Genomic DNA, 18,012 nt, shown 5'->3' on the forward strand with positions numbered 1-18,012 from the left:
CCTCAAAACAATGTCACAAACGCGCCCACACAATTTAGTTACGTTATACTTCAGCGCGTGCTTTTCAAAAGTGGCTAAATGTTGTGTAATATTTTTGTTGTTAATTTTAATAAATACACAGTGCTGTTTAAGTAAAATATAGCCCTACGAACAAGCAAAGGCCTGCGTTATTGTGGGGTGTAAATCTCATTCAGCTTCCATCGGTGAGTAAACAAAAAACCTGATATAGTTGCTCAAACCCTGTACATAAGTGCAAAAAGTGTTATTAATTATACTTTATTATGCTGTAGTCATATTATAATCTGCTGTTGGCCATTCGATCCAGTCATTATTATGTATTTTTCATTTTTACCAATTTACGTAGTCGTGTTCAATAGTGTTGTGCTGCATATTCTGTCGATAACATAGATGTTAGTATATTGTAGTTTACTATTTTGCATAAATTGCCTTTTACTTTCAATATACGGTGGTGTAGTGGTAAAAGCCACTTGGAAACCGTACGCGAAGGCTGGGGTCGAGGAAACTATCTGATTTTCATAGTGTGTTTCATACAATGTGTTTCATTGCAGATGCCCCACAGATGATGCTATGAGGCAAAATGGATCGTTGTCATAGCTCGTCCTAATTGGCATTGGAAGAAACAGCATCGTGTTAGCTCCAAGCATTTCGACAAAGATTTACTAACATTGAAATAAGTTATCAAATATATGTGACGTGAATGATACCGCTGTGTTTTAATTTTACCGTCCCATTTTAGTAGCTTCTGTCAAATCACACCTCTTGGGTATCTTTTAATCCCTAAGAAAGTCAGAAAAGAACAGAAGGCGTACTGGCTTTCTCCTAGACGATATTCCGGCCGATTTCTTGTTTGGTTACTTACAGCGGTTTCCATTCCTTCCGAAATTTCTAACATTTTCTTAATTTAATAATCTAAATGGTAAACCATTTTTGTGGAATGACATTTCGGAAGGCATGGAAACTGCTGTAAATAGCAGATGAAAATTGGACAAAACTTTGCTCGAAGAACGCCGGTAGTTCTATAGTTTATTGTAATTTAACAATTTTTTACCGAGTGCTTTTATATATCTAGACTTTTTTTGGTACTTGAATACCAAATCAGGGTTTTGATATCTTTTTTTTAGCCTTTATCTAAAATAGTAATTTGCAACGGTTTGTAGTTGACTGACCGAAAAGTGTTTATTTTAGCAGGTCTGTGAATTTAGCCGATAGACAAAACATCTATCGATATCGATAAGATGTCAGAAGGGATCGCAACACAATTAAATTTCTTGCTGTCTAAGACAGAGTACACTCAAATGTCATAGTGTTACTTCTATGCTTGTCATTGTTCTGAGGATACAACACTAACTACTATTCGACTGACGGATAAAACGTCATTTTTCAATTTGCGAAGTGCGTATTACGATTCGAATTTAGATTTTTACATCGGTTTCGAGTTGATATTTTGGATTTTATTAAAAGTTATACTTACACAGGTTACATTGAATCATGGTAAAAACAATACTTACGTATTTTTCATTAATTTTATACCCACGTATCTATAATATTTATACAAATTTTGTCCTAGGAGGGTAAAACAGAGCTGCAAAAAAATGCGATCCAAGAAGCCCGTCGCAAAGAGTTGGAGAGTTACCAAAGAGCGTTGGATACAGAATGGCTGGACAGCAGGATGGATGATGGCAGGATGGGGCGCTGCATTGCGCTGATCCAACGTGAGTCGGAAATGGAAAAAGAGTTCCTTGAGGTGAGTCTGACGTATTACGTTACCTAAAGTTACGCCCAGTGGGTTTTTGTTTCTTTGATTATAGGCACTATTAAATAAACGTACGTAACACTAGGCAGTGTAGTCGAAAGATTATAGCCTGTCTTCTAGATGAAGAAATAAAAACAACAAATGTTAATAAAATGCAAAAAAATATTCGATGTTCTAAATGTTGTTACTTTTGAGGCAGTTGTGACTTGTGCATTTCCACAAGGAGAGTGAGTTGCTAGTTCTGCAAATTTCTGCATATAAAAGTTAACAATTTGAGTTGTGAATACACATCTATTACTTTAAAATTTTGAATGACTTCTCAGTATTTGAACATGAATTATTTTTAGTTTTAAATATGAGAGGTAAGCGAAAATGTAAGAGTAATTATTATAGTTCCCAATAGGTTACAACTAGGGTCCATAGCTAAGAAACCTAATGAGAGAGTATAAATGTTATATTATGTATGCAAGCATATAACACAGTATATGCCTCAGTTAAATTTATTAACATATTTTTTTGGTAGTCGGAATTGGGCAGTATCTTTATATTCACATACTCATGCCCACCTTCATTTATGATATAAATATGCAATAAATACTCAATGCATAATCCTTAACTCATCACTTTTATTTCCACTAAACACTAGAGGACTGATCATGCTGCTATAGTCAATGCAAGGGCGGAAAAAGAAACAAAACTCGGTTTGGAAGTAGCCAAAGTAAGAAGAGAAGAGATGTGCGAGCTTCTTAGAAGACATTACTTGAGAGAAAGAGACCCGAGTTTAAGGGAACTGATGAAAAAGCTAGGAGCCGGTTATGTCTGCCGTGATCTGAAGCAGCAGATTCTTCATAATGAGTATAGAAAGCTGCAGGAGAAAGTTTGTATATCAAACTGATTGTGTAGTTGGGTTGGGTTGTAATTTAGTTTTTATATATTGTGGATAATATTGGTGCGACAACTTTTTATTATTCCTTAATTTGTTCATGTATTTTTGAAGAAAATATTTTATCTTCCTATTCCTTACAAAATTTATACATACAGTCCAATATTCCTAATTCTTCTATATAAAAAGTTTATCCCACAAAAGCCAGAACTGTTGTCACTATTTGAACATATGCAACATTGATATTATTCCCACATTAAAGTTAAAGTCCATTGACACGCCTTACTGCTTGCTGATTGCTATCTTTTTGATTACAATTTGTTCAGATTGGTCATTATTGCCCATATTGTTTCATATCATAAAACAAATTCATCACCGCATATATGAAATTGTATACGAGACAGTTTGAGACTCTGGGAAGGACATAAGTCACTTATTATCCTGGGAAAATATGTAGCGGGACTTATGTCCCGGGAAACCTCACGGGCGAAGCAGTGAATGAAAGCTAGTATTGTATAAATTTATTAATATATCAATTTTTTCAGGCTGAAGAAAACTACGCAAACGCAGTGCTCCAAAAAGCGTTATACAGTGACAAAGAGGCATTGGAAAAGGAAGAGAAAGAGAAGATAGACCGCAGCGCTCAGTATTGCAAGGAACTGCAGCAGCAACTGGTCAGCAGGCAGCAACAACGCCAGTGTGAGTACGAGGACACACTCATTGAGAAGAAGATGCTGGAAGAGGTTAGCAGGACCATGGCTGATGAGGACCAGAGGTATGACCTTTATTAATTAGCCATTTAATTTAGAAAACCTTTTTTTTGTTTTGTTGCTGAGTAGAAGAGTGGCTTTGAGATAAAATATCAATTGACGAGAGTTGATTATCTAGTCAAGACAATAATTATGTGGACCTATTAAAATTTTATATAGGTATATTATTTTAACAAAGAATAGGCTGGAATCTGGTTACAACATAGGAAATTACTACTTACTTACATAGGGTAGGTTATTATTAGCTTTGGGTTTATAGGACATGCTTGTTGTTAGTAACAAATTAATAAAAACATGATTAATTTTTGCAACTCCCAACATATTACAGGGAGCTTCAAAAGAAGCGGGTGGAGACAGAGAAGTTGCGGCAAGAGATGGTGACGTCGGTGCAGGCGCGCCAGGACTGGAAGGACAAGCAGAAGGAGATGATCGTCATCGAGGAGCGGCAGATTGAGCAGCAGAGGCAGGCCGCTTCCGATAGGAGCTCCTCTGTGTATGTATAATGTCAAGTTTTTTTTTGTGATTAGTGGGCACGGAAACTTGATAAAGACTTAGACATGTAAACATGCAGACTTAAATATTGTGTAAGCAAGAAGGGTTAAATGGGTAACCGAACGGGCATTATATATACAGGGTCATTTTGACATTGCGACTAAATGAAACGACATAATATTTGTCTACTTGGAACTAGCACTTTACAATAAGTTAGTTGAGTCGTAGATGTAAAATAAAAAAGTGTAGTGTATGTTTCGAACAAAATAAATATTATTATAAAGTGTAATAGGGCTGAAGGTTACGTCGTATCATGAGATGGTAAAACACTTATGAAGTAATAAGAGTTTATTTTATACAACAAACGTAATGAAGGGTCGTGTCCCAAAGACAGTACCACGCAGTGGAAGCTAACTGGAAGCATGATGTTTTGAGATATAACAAAAACGGCTGTCCGGAAATAAACTCCGGCGAGTGTCTCCGCGAGGAAAGCACACGCTGAAGCCTTAGAATGAAGAGCCGAGAACTGCACTGTGCGTTGTGCACTTGTCACTGTGACCAGGCCGGCACCAACACAACGGACGGGCCGCTCAGCACTCGGACACTAACGGGTTACGAGCCTCGGCGCAGCTCGGTCTCTGGGTGACGATGAGACCTACAATCTAACCATTAACGTGTGCGTCGGCACGCGGGCCGCAACTATGAGAAGGGTCGGGGGGACGGGGAACGGCGAGGATGGAACTGCGGTCATGTTCAGTGTAGGAGTTTCAAGAACTCGTTACGACGGATAGCCAGAGTTATATCGTCCTCTGGATCAGTTAGAACGGAACGCATCCGTCTCCATTTCGCGCGGTCGAATGGAGACGGATATAAATCTTGTTTTCCCTAATTAGCGTGTTCGACTGATTGACCGCCCTATCGAAATAGCGTCTGCAGCTCATGTGCGTAAAGTGCCTGATGATCGGTATATCGATGTCCACGTGGAGGTTGCGATTGTGAACGTATCACGGGGCACCGAGTGCTCGCCTTAGAAATTTGTTTTGCAAAACCTGTAGATGCTGAAGTCGAGCAGGCGGTGTATACGCGAACGCGGGCGACGCGAATGTCATGATCGGCCTAACACACGTGGTAAAGATCCGAATCTTGTTGCGTGTGGACATCGTTTTATGTATGAGCCAATTTAATTGACCCATCGCGAATACGGCTCGCGCACGTACCGCGTTTACGTGTTGGACGAAGGTCTACTTCTGGTCAAGGGTTACTCCTAAATATTTGACCGTAATGGTCCAAGAAATCATCTGACCTGACATATTGACTGAAGCGTGAGGCGCTTGAACTCCAATTTGTTTGGTGAAAATAATTGCCTGACTTTTGGTGGGATTGATGGTGATGCGCCATTTGCGAAACCGCTCACTGAGCTTATCGACTGCGATGTGCAAAGTGCGCATCACTGATGATGACTTCTTAGGTCGTCACTGACGCGAGGGGGTTGGGTGGCGGGTCGATTATCGGTCGCGAAATAGGCGGCGGCGGCGGCGGCGGCGGCGGCGGCGGCGGCGGCGGGGTCGTATTCCTACTTTCGTCAAAAGAATCTACCGCAACAAGATGCGGTAGTCCAGGCTGATGGCCAATAATTCCTCTTTCTCGTTTTCATCAAACGCCGGGCGTTGATTCGGACGATTAAGCGGTGGCCACATCGTTTCTCTTAAAGGATTAAACAGCTTTCAAAAGGCCTATTCAGTCGGTTAGTGTTCCGACAAGCCGTTCTCCCATCTCGAATCGATGATATCCTGAATGCGAAGTTTGGCCACACGTTGGAGGAAACGCGCAAGACGTCATCGTTCCGGGGTGGGATTAGTCGCGTAGGCTTTGATAGAAGCGTTTCGCCTCCTCACCACCCACCGCACGTCTTCTGTACGTTGTCAATGACCGTGAACGGTCTTCGGCACCCTCGGACCTTTCGCTCAAGACGTGTTGCAGGTGGTTGGTGAAGGAGCGAATCGCGTCATTCGTTTCCTTACGAGTTATGATGTTGGGCGGAATGGCAGAAAGATCAAATGATGAAGAGTTATCAGCGAGCTTGGTACTCAAAAGGCACGTTCGTTGTCACCTTCACCGGTTCGTTAAGACCTGAGTCTGAGGGACCGTTTTGGGGTACTAAATCTAGGATTACAGATCTGTGGTCTGAATCTCTTTTGTAAAACCTGAATAGAACGCACGTGGAGGCATACGTTCTTTACAAGTGCTATGTCTAAAATATCTGGTCTGTAATTATCAATATAACTATAGTGTGTAGGTTCAGAAGGAACCAAAATACTCACATCAATTTCGTCAAGACAACTCTCTACCACTGCACCCCTACCGTCGGTAGAGTTGCAGTTCCACAGAATGTTCTTGGCGTTAAGGTCGCCCCCCAGATGGATGGACTCCCTCATACTAACCAATGTGACAAGTTCCTTGGAGTGAAGCTCCTTACTAGGTGGGAGATAGGCCGAGATCAGAGTGATCGGCTGATGTTCTGTCATGAAAAGCCCGCAAACTGAAGCTTTTGGGGTCGAGCGGTATGCAATGCAGGGACCTCTTAAAATAAATGATAGTGCCTCCTTCAGGACAACTGGTACGATCATTTCGCACCAGGTTGAAGTTATGGAGATAGGGATTATGCTAGGAGGATTTAAAAAAACGTTTCCTAGAGGAGAAAAACGTTTAATTTGTTATCGCGGACAAAATTTTAGAGTTTGGCTTTTTGGCCTTTTTGGTTCGCGTAGAGAAACTATTAGTTGGGGACGCAATATCTGACCCTCATGGATGTCTTCTTATATTATTGAAGTGCATTAAACCATAGTGCAATTCAATTCGAATTAGCCGTCTATTAGTCGTTCGCTATGTACTTAATTGATTAATAAAGTTGGTGTGCTTGTCTTGTTTTTTACAAAAGTAATTTTAATTTTACGCGCCCTAATACCACTACTACTACTGTAAGAGAATTCGTCGCAGCAGTCATATCATACTTTCAGTCAGAAATACACTTACGCATACGCCATATTCGCATTGAACTAAAAATTTGATAAAAAAAGTCATAAAACTAAAACCAGAATTTTTGGTGAAAATATTCGTTATTAATGGATGATTTTTGGCAAAATGTCAGCACCGGTGAAGAGTAGTATAACCTGGTTCATTAAAGAAACGAATCTAATATGGCGGTCCTTATCATGTTCTTTCGCTTGCACACTAGTGCCGTCTATATTCACTCACGCGTGTACAGAAAAATAATTAGTCTTGAATTGCTTTCACGTTGTCTTGACGAGCTCAGTGATTTTTGTTACGAATACGTTGTTATAATTTTCTATTATTTTTCCATTGTTACTTGTTTGTCATTGTTGTTGAGTTTTGTTAAGTTGAAAATTACGAAATGTTGGGAGAGTAACCCTTGCCATTTGAGGATCCTGTTGAAGGACCGTCCATTAGGCAGTATTAATAAATTAGTAAAAAGTCATAATATTACTTACAGTGCTGGTTTACCATAGCCTTGAATGTGCTGATTGAATTTTTGATTGAATGCTAATCAAATATTATTAAATAAAAAAAAAACTTGGGTCTGAAATTTTATATGCCAACTGCAATATTTTATACTGTTTTATATTATACTATTATATAAAGCTGAAGAGTTTGTTTGTTTGTTTGGACGCGTTAATCTCAGGAACTACTGGTTCGAATTGAAAAATTCTTTTTGTTTTAAATAGCCCTTTATTTGTGGAGTGCTATGGGCTAAATATCATCACGCTAGACCCAATAGGAGCGGAGCAGTAATGAAACATGTTGCAAATACGGAGAAAATTTATTAGTTTTGAGAGCTTCGTTGCGTGCGCTGCGTAAACGGTTAAAGTTATACAACAATGATGTATGACGGGATTGTTCCTCTTAAAAAGTTCTACAAAAATATATTATAAAACAAAGTCCCCCGCTGCATCTGTCTGCCTGGACGTGTTAAACTCAAAAACTACCGAACGTATTAAGATGAAATTTGGTATGGAGACAGTTTGAGACTCTGGGAAGAACATAGGCTCCTGGGAAAATATATAGCGTGACTTTTTTAACGGAAAACTTTAGCTCGAAAAACTTTATAACGCGGTCGGAGCCGCGGGAAAAAGCTAGTTATATATTTTTTTTAATTTGTATAGTTTGGTATCGATAAATTTCAATCCTTCTATATACGTGTACATGAAATACGATAAAGAAAATAAGTATTATTATTTTGTATTCAGCATTGCCGAGAGGGAGCGAAAGATGCAAATGAAAGAAGAGTTCCACCAGAAGATTGGTGCCAAGAACCTGTTTGACGAGGTATAATATAAATTGAATGGTCAATTTAAATTAATTTCTTTTTGTTAGCCTAAATAATTTCAATAACTTAATAATCAAGAAAGATGATAAAAATAAATGGTCTCTAAATTTTTTTACAGGAGGCACGAATGGAAAGAGAGAACATCATACAGCTGCTCCAAGAGCAAGAGTATTTAGAAAAGAATACTCAAGACGATATAACGGAGCAGGAGAAGGCAATAAGAATCAAGAAAGAGATGATGGAAGCACTTACCAACCAGATGGAGAGCAAGAAACGGGAGGTGCTCAAACAGAAGGAGGTGGAGGCAGAGTTTAGGAAACAGGTTCGTTTGTACTGTTACATGAAGGAATGTGATGATGATGCGTTACTGGAAGTTATTCAAGTATTAAACGGAAATACACATTGATACTTATCACAATTCAAAATTTAATTGCCCTTAATCCAATTGTTCCTGAAAGGTTATCAGCAGACTCAAATATTCTTATAGTATAGGTGTTAATGGGTGCATTATGTGACCTATAAGTTTTGCCTAACTCTGTGTTATGTTTTTCTTTTAGACTGAAGCAATAATAGCAGCAGACGATGAAAAAGAGCGTGAGAAAGCGATACAGATGAAAGAGAAAGGACGCGAGTACTCGCAGCAGCTCCGGCAGCAGATAGAGGACAACGCGCGGCGTCGCCACACGCAGGGACAGCTGGAGCAGGCGCGTGTGCAACACGTGTGGGACCGCGACACGGACTGGTGAGGCACACGCGACCACCTGCACACGCTTTGGAGTATTGTGTGACGGTGACCACTGTTGAGGCTATCGATACATTTTTTTGGGTATAGCCGCAATAGTGGAATTGGGTGACACTTTAATTCAGGTACCTTTTATTGAGCGGATAGATTTCCGGCACGAAATTTGTCCAGAAAAAAATATGTAGCGGCGTAAAGGTAGACGCTGCTGTAGAGGAACAGATGGCTGCGTTCCTCTATGGAAGGGGAATATTTCCAGTCAGGCAGATGTTGCTTGTGTCCGGCCGCGGCCCTCCGACAGTTCCTATTTGGAGGTGGTATATATGCTGCACGTCGCGCAAATTGTGCAAGCGTGATTCAGGATCGATGTCGCCATCTATCGTGATTGCTGTGTGATTATCACTCCAGTTGTGTCACTGCATCGATCCTCTTGCAATTCCGGCGATGTTGACAAGATGGCGGTATATGCACTGACTGTACCGCCACAAATATTTACCTATGACACAAATTATATAATATGTGCGGTTTTCAAAACCTTTGTCCTTCGTTTCACATTACATTTATCACGTTAGATGTCATAGAAGTTCAACATTACGTTATCTTTTCCAGGCGTTCGGAAGTAGCTGAAGAACGAAGCAAGATCGTGTCGGAACATGCTCCTAAGGTCCTGGGATCTCTTCAGGCCGGGACCCTCGCTCACTCGGACCTCCCCGCTCTCAGAGAGGGGGCCAGCAAGAGCCCGGAGCTGGGACAATTGGACATCGACGCCGTGGCGCGGAGCAGTGGAGTGCAGCGAAAACCCAAATGCAATGACCAGTGCAGGATTATTAGGGAGTATTAAATACAAAAAGGGAAGATATTTGTAATTTCCTCGAAGTTTTAAAAATGAGCACAGCTTTATGGTAATATTTTAGTTCTATACCGTCTATGAATTATGTATTTATTTTTTATATGTGAGGGTAATTTGAACTGTACGCAACATCGGGTTCGGAGGACCGAAATCAAAGAAAACAATAAAAAAAAACAAAAAAAAATTCAAGCTTTTTCAAAGACGCAAATGCGGTTATAATAAGTCAGTTATTATTAGTGTATGGGCATCGATATATGCACTAGATTTGGCGTTCCGAATACTGATTGTGTTCAACTAAAGTGTACTGCAATCCGGTTTCGGTCGCCATTTTACTTATATACTCTATTTAAAGCGCTTTAGCACTGCATGCTTAAAAAGTCTGGTTAGACGACGATTGATGTTATAGCGCTGCAGCGAACTTTAGTTCGAACGCGATATTTTGAACAAATAGTTTATATGGACGTTCGTGTCTATCAGCACCATATCTGTCAATGTGTACGGTATTTTTTCTGCACTATTAGTTATTTTATAATGATAAAGAATGAGAAAAGGCAATCGCGATGCAATTCATTCCATTTTAAAATGTATCAAAACAAAAGAATAATATTAGAGAAAAATATATGTCTGTTTAGAAGATTCCAAGGAAAAGAATATAATCAAATATTATTATGTGATAAAATAACATTAATAAAGATCTGAATATATAACAAATAATAACCTAGGTTACCAATTTAACATTCGACAATGCTAACATAAATAATGAAAACAAAAGCATGCATTTAAAATATTTAACACTTGAGGTGTAAAAATTAAATATAGATGTTATGTAGAAAATTAGAGATTTATTAAATTGTGTTTGTTACTTGTATAATTTATTGTGAAAACAGTATTATTTTTGTAAAAATATGCCAGAACTGTAAACGTTTAAAATTTATAAGTGGATAATATGAAGTGGCAACTGTTAGTACATACCAGCTAAGAATGGATACTTGTACGCGCAATACGCTTGCATACGAGTTTAGGGAAGCAAGATCTCACGATACAGGGTGATTTATCAAGTGGCCGCGGATGGTGAAATCCGAAATTATGACGAATAGCGAAAAATGCTTAAAGGAATCTGGAGACCGATTTTGGTAGAAACTAAAACTGCATTGGATTTTTGAAAAATCTATTGATAAGGCTATTAGTCTTAGCCAGGAATTGAACCCGTTGGTTTTGACAAAAAAAAAAAACAGCAATATCATTTCATTATACGATAGTGTCGTTAATAAAGATCAAATGCTGAAAAGCATTGACATGCGGCAATGTAAAGGAAAGGGCTGATTTATTTCAATTTTTTAAATATATAGCTGCAAACACCTGGCAAAGGTTGGGACCCGGTTGAATTATCTAGCGTTTTTATTTTTCAACTCTAAATATAAAATTTTATGATATTAATATTTCAAAAAGTCTCAAGAAAATGAGTTGAATAAAAAAAAATACTTTTTTAAAAATTTACGCGATTCTTAACACCTTATGCCCTTCAGCTTGGTGTGCATTATTGTATTCAGGTAAAATTAAAGAAAGATTTTAAAAATGTATTACATTGCCTTAAATATCTTCGCCCGAATTGGCTATCGGCTCTCCATCTGCAGTACTTGTTATTTACGCGTAGTGCATGCAAACGTCCCAATTGGGACAATTTTAAATCTTCATGTTACGCGTGCTATTAGTGTATTTACCTGTTTATTATAAATCATTAATATTAGGCATGTATTTGATATATTTTGCGCGGAAATAAAAACGCTTCGTGCAGTCTAATGATATGAAAAAAAGACAAGTTAAAACTGATTTTTGTTATTGCAAAGAGGCTCATTGTTCCTATCACAGTAATTTATATTTGTAAATCCATGAGACGTCATTTAATGCCTTTGGTTTATTTAAAAGAAGTCGAAATTATTAAATTAGTATTAACCATAATATATATTACATCAGTGTTACCATAATATTTCAATTTAAACATAGATTTATGATATTAAGTTAGTAAATTATACAGAGTCATTCTGACAATGCGTTACTAAATGAAACCACATACTTATCTACTTGGAAATAACACTTTACAATTAGTTACTTGAGCCGTAGATGTGTAATAGAAAAGTGTAAGTTTCGAATAAAAAACATATTATTAAAAAGTATTTTTGGCACAATGTCAGCAAAGGTGAAGATGAATATGTGGTTTCATGTAGTAAAGCAATGTCAAAATGACCATGTATACAGGAATAATTTTGATGTCTGTCCACGATCTAACCTCATAATAATTCAATTAAACATGTTACATTTGATAATTAATAATTAAATCACAAAGTTACCCTATTCTCGCTTATTAATAAAATATTTTTGCTTAAAAAGTTGTTTTTTTTCTTATGAGGACCATAATAAACCAGGCAATACAACGGGACATATTGGATCAATGGTTGAACAAAAGACAATATTTATAAGATTTCATCGATCCTGGTTCCTGTGTTCTCATAGTCCCGTGAGACGGCAGTCCGACATGACCGGAGAGTGATCAGGCGCAGGACCAACGACTTTACGTGCTTTCCTAAGCACGGGGTATCACAGCGACAACTTCCTGCCCACGAACTACGACCGAGTAATGTTTTAATATAGAAAAAACAACCCAGTGACTTATTTTTCTTGGGCTTCGAGTCACCCTTGCAGAGTAAGTGTGGAAAATAAACAAGGTTTTCCGTCGAATAGGAACTTATATTTTTAATAGAGTTAACACGTTAGACAACCGTATTAGACCAAAGAGAATATAATCACTACGTTTTAAGAGACAGGACTTAATACAAAGAAATAAAATCGAATTTACATGGCGTATCAATACCAATATCACGGAAGAATACGTCAGGAACGTCAAATAACAATACTACCAACTGAACAAAATACATAGTAGTGAGCACTTTTTATCGATATCGATAAATTCTACTGGGTGGCAATCGACGCTAATGCTACTTTGATAAAATTCATATAATGTATTTTCGAGTCCATATTATCAATCCAACTCACAATATACAGTGAACATTTTAGCACTATAATTACTAGGCTGGACTAAAATGAGGACTCGAAATAAAATGAAAAGCTTTCACATGTTGAATAATAATTGTATTTTAAAATAAAATCCTTTATTCACCATGTAGGCGAATATAGTTGCACTTATGATAGGTCAAGGTACAATGAGAATATTTAATTATAAAGTCAAAGGATGGTGACACTTCTTTGTCGCACTTCTCTTGAAAGATATTATCATTTGTGCAATAATTGTTTATAAAAACATGGCACGGAAATTCAAACAACATTTCATCAGGAAGTGGATCAGCTTTCAAATTTTTCGATGGTATGGCTGACTTCCTAAGGCGATTGTTCTTTTATTAAAATCTTTGTTATTAAAGTGAGAACCACACACATATTTCAAAGTATGCAGCTTTTCTATGGGAACATATATCAAATCTTCTTTTCCCACAATCTGAACTCACTTTCGGCATCTGGAAATATTTTTTAATTGTAAATAAATTGCTTATTAAATTATATTTAAGCCTAAAATCATAAACAGTGACCAGGCACATTGATTGCTCAACGCATTTTTAAGTACACACACACACCAGACACACACACACACACACACACACACACACACACACACACCGACACATACACGATTTTAGTATTTTTTGTCCTGATGATCAGTCATCGTCTTACTAATATTATAAAGCGTGTGCATGCAATTGTATGTTTATTATTTGTACCCGCAAAAAATCTAAAAATGATTGCGATTAAACTTGGTATGTAGATAGTTAGAATTACTACTTTTATCACTATGTTCCCACAGAATCTGGACCTAAATGGGTGAAACTACGGAGGGCAAATTGATTAATAAATTTAAACAGGTATCGATATCGATAATCATAACAACATCACTAGTAACATAATGGTAATTAGAAAATGAGAATTTTTATTATTTCTAAGCTACTTTATTTGCGCGATGACTAAAAACATCTAATTAATGCTTACCTGACCTCATCCAATGGAAATTTCGCCATATACATTCTGCTTTTGTGATTTATTCGACTGGCTCGATCTCCACAAATTTCACACGTAATGAAACGTTTTTTTGGTGGCATGTCTTTAAAATGTATTCACTTACACCAACAAAAACACTTTTGGTATATTTTTACTTGTTTGAATAACAAATAATACAAACATAAATCAATAAACACAAATGTATTCCAAAACGTCAGGAAATAAACAAACAATAATAATAGCGGTGAGGAATAGAAAGAGAAACTGTACTGAGAGAGAGAGATAGTAGTATCCGCCATTAAATGCCATGTCAAGTCCATACAAAAGATTTTTTGTTCCTTGTTGCGCTAGGCTGGTATTAGACTAGCACACATTGCTTAGTAACAGTACATTGTTATTTTATTCCAAATACAATAATTCAAAAAGGTACATACTATTACGCGGCCAGTTTACATTACATTATATAAAAAGGCTTTGTATTTGTCTATGCAAACCTCAACAATTTTGGCCCGACCCAGAATTCGAACCCAGGACTTCAGCGCGGTAGTTGTACTCGTATCGTGTATAATTACAAGTACGCCAACGAGGCAGTAAAAAAAATCATAGGTTACAACGGTCGACCGTGCCGAGAGTAAACTAAGAAGCCGATGCAATAAAGTAAATAAAGATATTTGTGTGTCATTTGATATCTGATACGTATGGGCACGGGCACTGAGGTGAGCAATATTTAATTCCATGGACACGGGTTAGGAACCATAGACAAGATGCCCCTTTACAATCGTAACCAAAGAGAATTATAATACATATGGAAAATCGTAACTTATGGGAGTGACATATCCTAATGTATAGCTTTATCGTTAGGTTTTTTTTTGTTTTCTATTAGCGGTAACAATTGTTGAAAGGCATTGTATCTAGATCCTTGGGAGATTTCAGTGCGAAAAGCCTATTATAACTCCATAACACAATGCTAAAGAGCATAATACATACTATGGAAATCCAATACCTATAACACAACACTTGCGTTTTAGTGTACTACTTATAATCAGACATGAACAATTTTAAACGACATCTGCCGATCTATCCCGAAATTAGACAAATAAAATTCAAAATAACCTTATGTTAGAGCGCCGCGATCGAATTTTACTTTGATTGGTAATTAGTCCATTGAAATGTTACATTTTTTAGGCCTTACCTTGCGTTTTTTAGAGGACGCAATTTTATTTTTTTGAAGTGTAGGGGGGGTCAGTCTAAAGCTAAAACCAAGTTTGTGGGGTCGCCACCCTTGTCCCACGGCCGCCATCTTGAAAATAGGAGTTGAAATGGTTTTTACGATGTATCTCTTAAACTATTTATCTCACAAAATGAATGTATGAACATTTTTTGTTGCAAATTAAATTCTCTACAACTTTGGTCTAGTAACTTTTGTCGTAGAACTATAAATAAACAAGTTATAAGCGAAAATGTTTAGAAATTCAATGTTAAGCAATGTCCATTGCAACGTCATCAGAACGTGTGTTTATAAGGTTCATAATACTTTTTTTTGTACTCTCATTAATACCCAAATACCCAAGGGACCATTAGGGAACAAAAGAACATCTGCCTGCTATCATTATTATTATTTCTAACCTCTCTTATTGTAAGAATAGCTGATAATATTGTGTTGAAGTTGTCGTTCAACTTATATCTTTTAGTTGTGCTACATATTTCTGTACGTGCGGATGTATTTTATTCTGTTTTTAATTGTGAAGACGATTTCGAATGATTTTAGACACGATTTTAACTTTAGTGAAAACTACTTTTTTTTATTAGCATTTTGACTTTTAAAAGACTTTTAAAAGTCAAAATGCTAATAAAAACTTACTTCGACAACTTCAATACAATATTATCAGCTATTCTTACAATAAGAGAGGTTAGAAATAATAATAATAATAGCAGGCAGATGTTCTTTTGTTCCCTAATGGTCCCTTGGGTATTTGGGTATTAATGAGAGTACGAAAAAAGTATTATGAACCTTATAAACACACGTTCTGATGACGTTGCAATGGACATTGCTTAACATTGAATTTCTTGACATTTTCGCTTATAACTTTTTTATTTATAGTTCTACGACAAAAGTTACTAGACCAAAGTTGTAGAGAATTTAATTTGCAACAAAAAATGTTCATACATTTATTTTGTGAGATAAATAGTTTAAGAGATACATCGTAAAAACCATTTCAACCCCTATTTTCAAGATAGCGGCCGTGGGACAAGGGTGGCGACCCCACAAACTTGGTTTTAGCTTTAGACTGACCCCCCCTACACTTCAAAAAAATAAAATTGCGTCCTCTAAAAAACGCAACCTCAAATGTAACTTTTCAATGGACTAAATTGGTATATAACACGATCGATCGATCTGAAGCATTTGCTTAAATACTTACCCCCATTTTCAATAAACGATCCAATTGTCTTTTCGATCCTATATGGCCATTTGATATACTTACAAATGATTTATGTTTTTTTTTATCCTCGGGATCGAATCTACGATTAAGATTGGGATCGTGAATTACGGTTGTTAATCTGTTGCGAATATTGGGTATGCTGTGTTTGATTTTATTATCCCTTATGAAGCTATGACGGAATAGCAATGTGAAATACATATTATGAACTTTAATAAAATTCGCAATTAATTTTATTTACTTTGCCTCAAAGAGCTGCAGTTGCAAAGCTCGAAAAAATAAGTTCATTTATAAAAAATAACTGGCAACGTTAGTCAAACAGTAATGAAAACGGGCCGCCCGCAATTTCGCCACAGAAAATGTTTAAACGGTTGTAAAATTAATTCCAAATACACACAGCTCCAGAATATTAAAAGGGTGGACTTAGTAGGGTGACCAAGGAAACTGGTTTTTAATAGAAACGTACCAGATTTTGAGAGACTTTTTATAATATGTATTATTAACATACGATACCGCTTATTAAAATAGTACCTCTTATTGTTTTGTATCCGAGTCTAGGGTATTTTTATACAAAACTAGCTGACCCTACAGACGTTATCCTGTCTTAACTATGAATTTGCAGCGCAAATTCTGTCAAGCGCTGACAGTTATTTCAAACAACTGACAGGTATGGGAAAATTATTATTTTCATTCAGTTTTCATAAATTTTCTAATATTCCGCGCAACTTTTTGAATTTTTTCTTTCATAAGAACCTTCTCCTGACATTAACAAATACAACAAAAAAAATAATCGTGAAATCGGTCCAGCCGTTCACGCGTGATGGCGTGACCAAGGGAAATACGGATTCATTTTTATATACATAGATTACATTAAAGTCTGAACAGCAGTTTCATCGTGAGAATGTAATAGCTAGAAAAATGGAAGTAGATCTACGAATAGTCAATTAATCAAAGGTTAATTGACTATTCGTTAATAAAATTTCGTTATTATTTGGTCAGGAATTCTTTCTGATTTTCCCTTTTTTATGCACTTTAGAAGAGAGGAGAGGCGGTAATAGAGATCATTCTAATTTCAGCGAGTGTGTTAGACTGCTATATTTTGTTTTTTTAAGCTTATAACGCAAACAAAATAGTGTAGGAACTTTCACTAGGAAATCAAGTAGTCTCAAGATGTCTGCCGACATGTTAATGTTTTTTAAAAATGCGTAAGGTACTGGCGCTGTAATTGTCGTATTAAAATACAAGCAATGTCAGTAAATGTGGGCATCCTACCACCCCCCTGAAAGTTAGCATTTTTGTGCAATAAAGAAATAAAAGTTGCCACATCAGCGGTCCGGTAAACACGCGTTAGCATTCAGAGCCACTTTGATAAGCATCTGGATACCTCCCTAGCCCCCACCATGGGCCGTACTCTCCAATGTTTATTGGGAAACATATCTAGATGTGGTAGGGACTCTTATAATATCCCAAAAGTTATTTTATATCTATATTAAATATAACGTAAACGTGTAAAAACAAATGTATTTTTTTTTTAATCTTAGTTTTAAATTCGGGGTTTTTATCTTTGGCAGACATGACAACCCCATCGTAACTTATTACAGTGTAAATACATAGTTATATCTTAGACTTAGTTTACATAAGTATTAATAAATGAGTCGA

The 18,012-nt window shown here is 36.9% G+C and overlaps 1 protein-coding gene across 2 annotated transcripts; it reads left to right on the forward strand.

Moving 5' to 3' along the window:
* The first annotated feature begins 1,311 nt into the window (after positions 1-1,311).
* On the forward strand, positions 1,312-12,240 carry LOC115443496 (golgin subfamily A member 6-like protein 1). Of its 2 annotated transcripts, XM_030168934.2 has the most exons (9): positions 1,312-1,512; positions 1,589-1,765; positions 2,421-2,651; positions 3,203-3,432; positions 3,756-3,920; positions 8,185-8,263; positions 8,383-8,586; positions 8,822-9,006; positions 9,613-12,240. In XM_030168934.2, the coding sequence occupies exons 1-9, from the start codon at positions 1,510-1,512 to the stop codon at positions 9,842-9,844; spliced, it is 1,506 nt and encodes a 501-aa protein (XP_030024794.1). In that variant the 5' UTR covers positions 1,312-1,509; the 3' UTR covers positions 9,845-12,240. The 2 variants fall into 2 exon arrangements, with proteins under 2 accessions (XP_030024794.1, XP_030024795.1); XM_030168935.2 differs by lacking the exon at positions 2,421-2,651.
* The last annotated feature ends 5,772 nt before the right edge of the window (positions 12,241-18,012 follow it).

Source organism: Manduca sexta, chromosome 20 (genome assembly GCF_014839805.1).
Source record: "Manduca sexta isolate Smith_Timp_Sample1 chromosome 20, JHU_Msex_v1.0, whole genome shotgun sequence".
NCBI lineage: Eukaryota > Metazoa > Arthropoda > Insecta > Lepidoptera > Sphingidae > Manduca > Manduca sexta.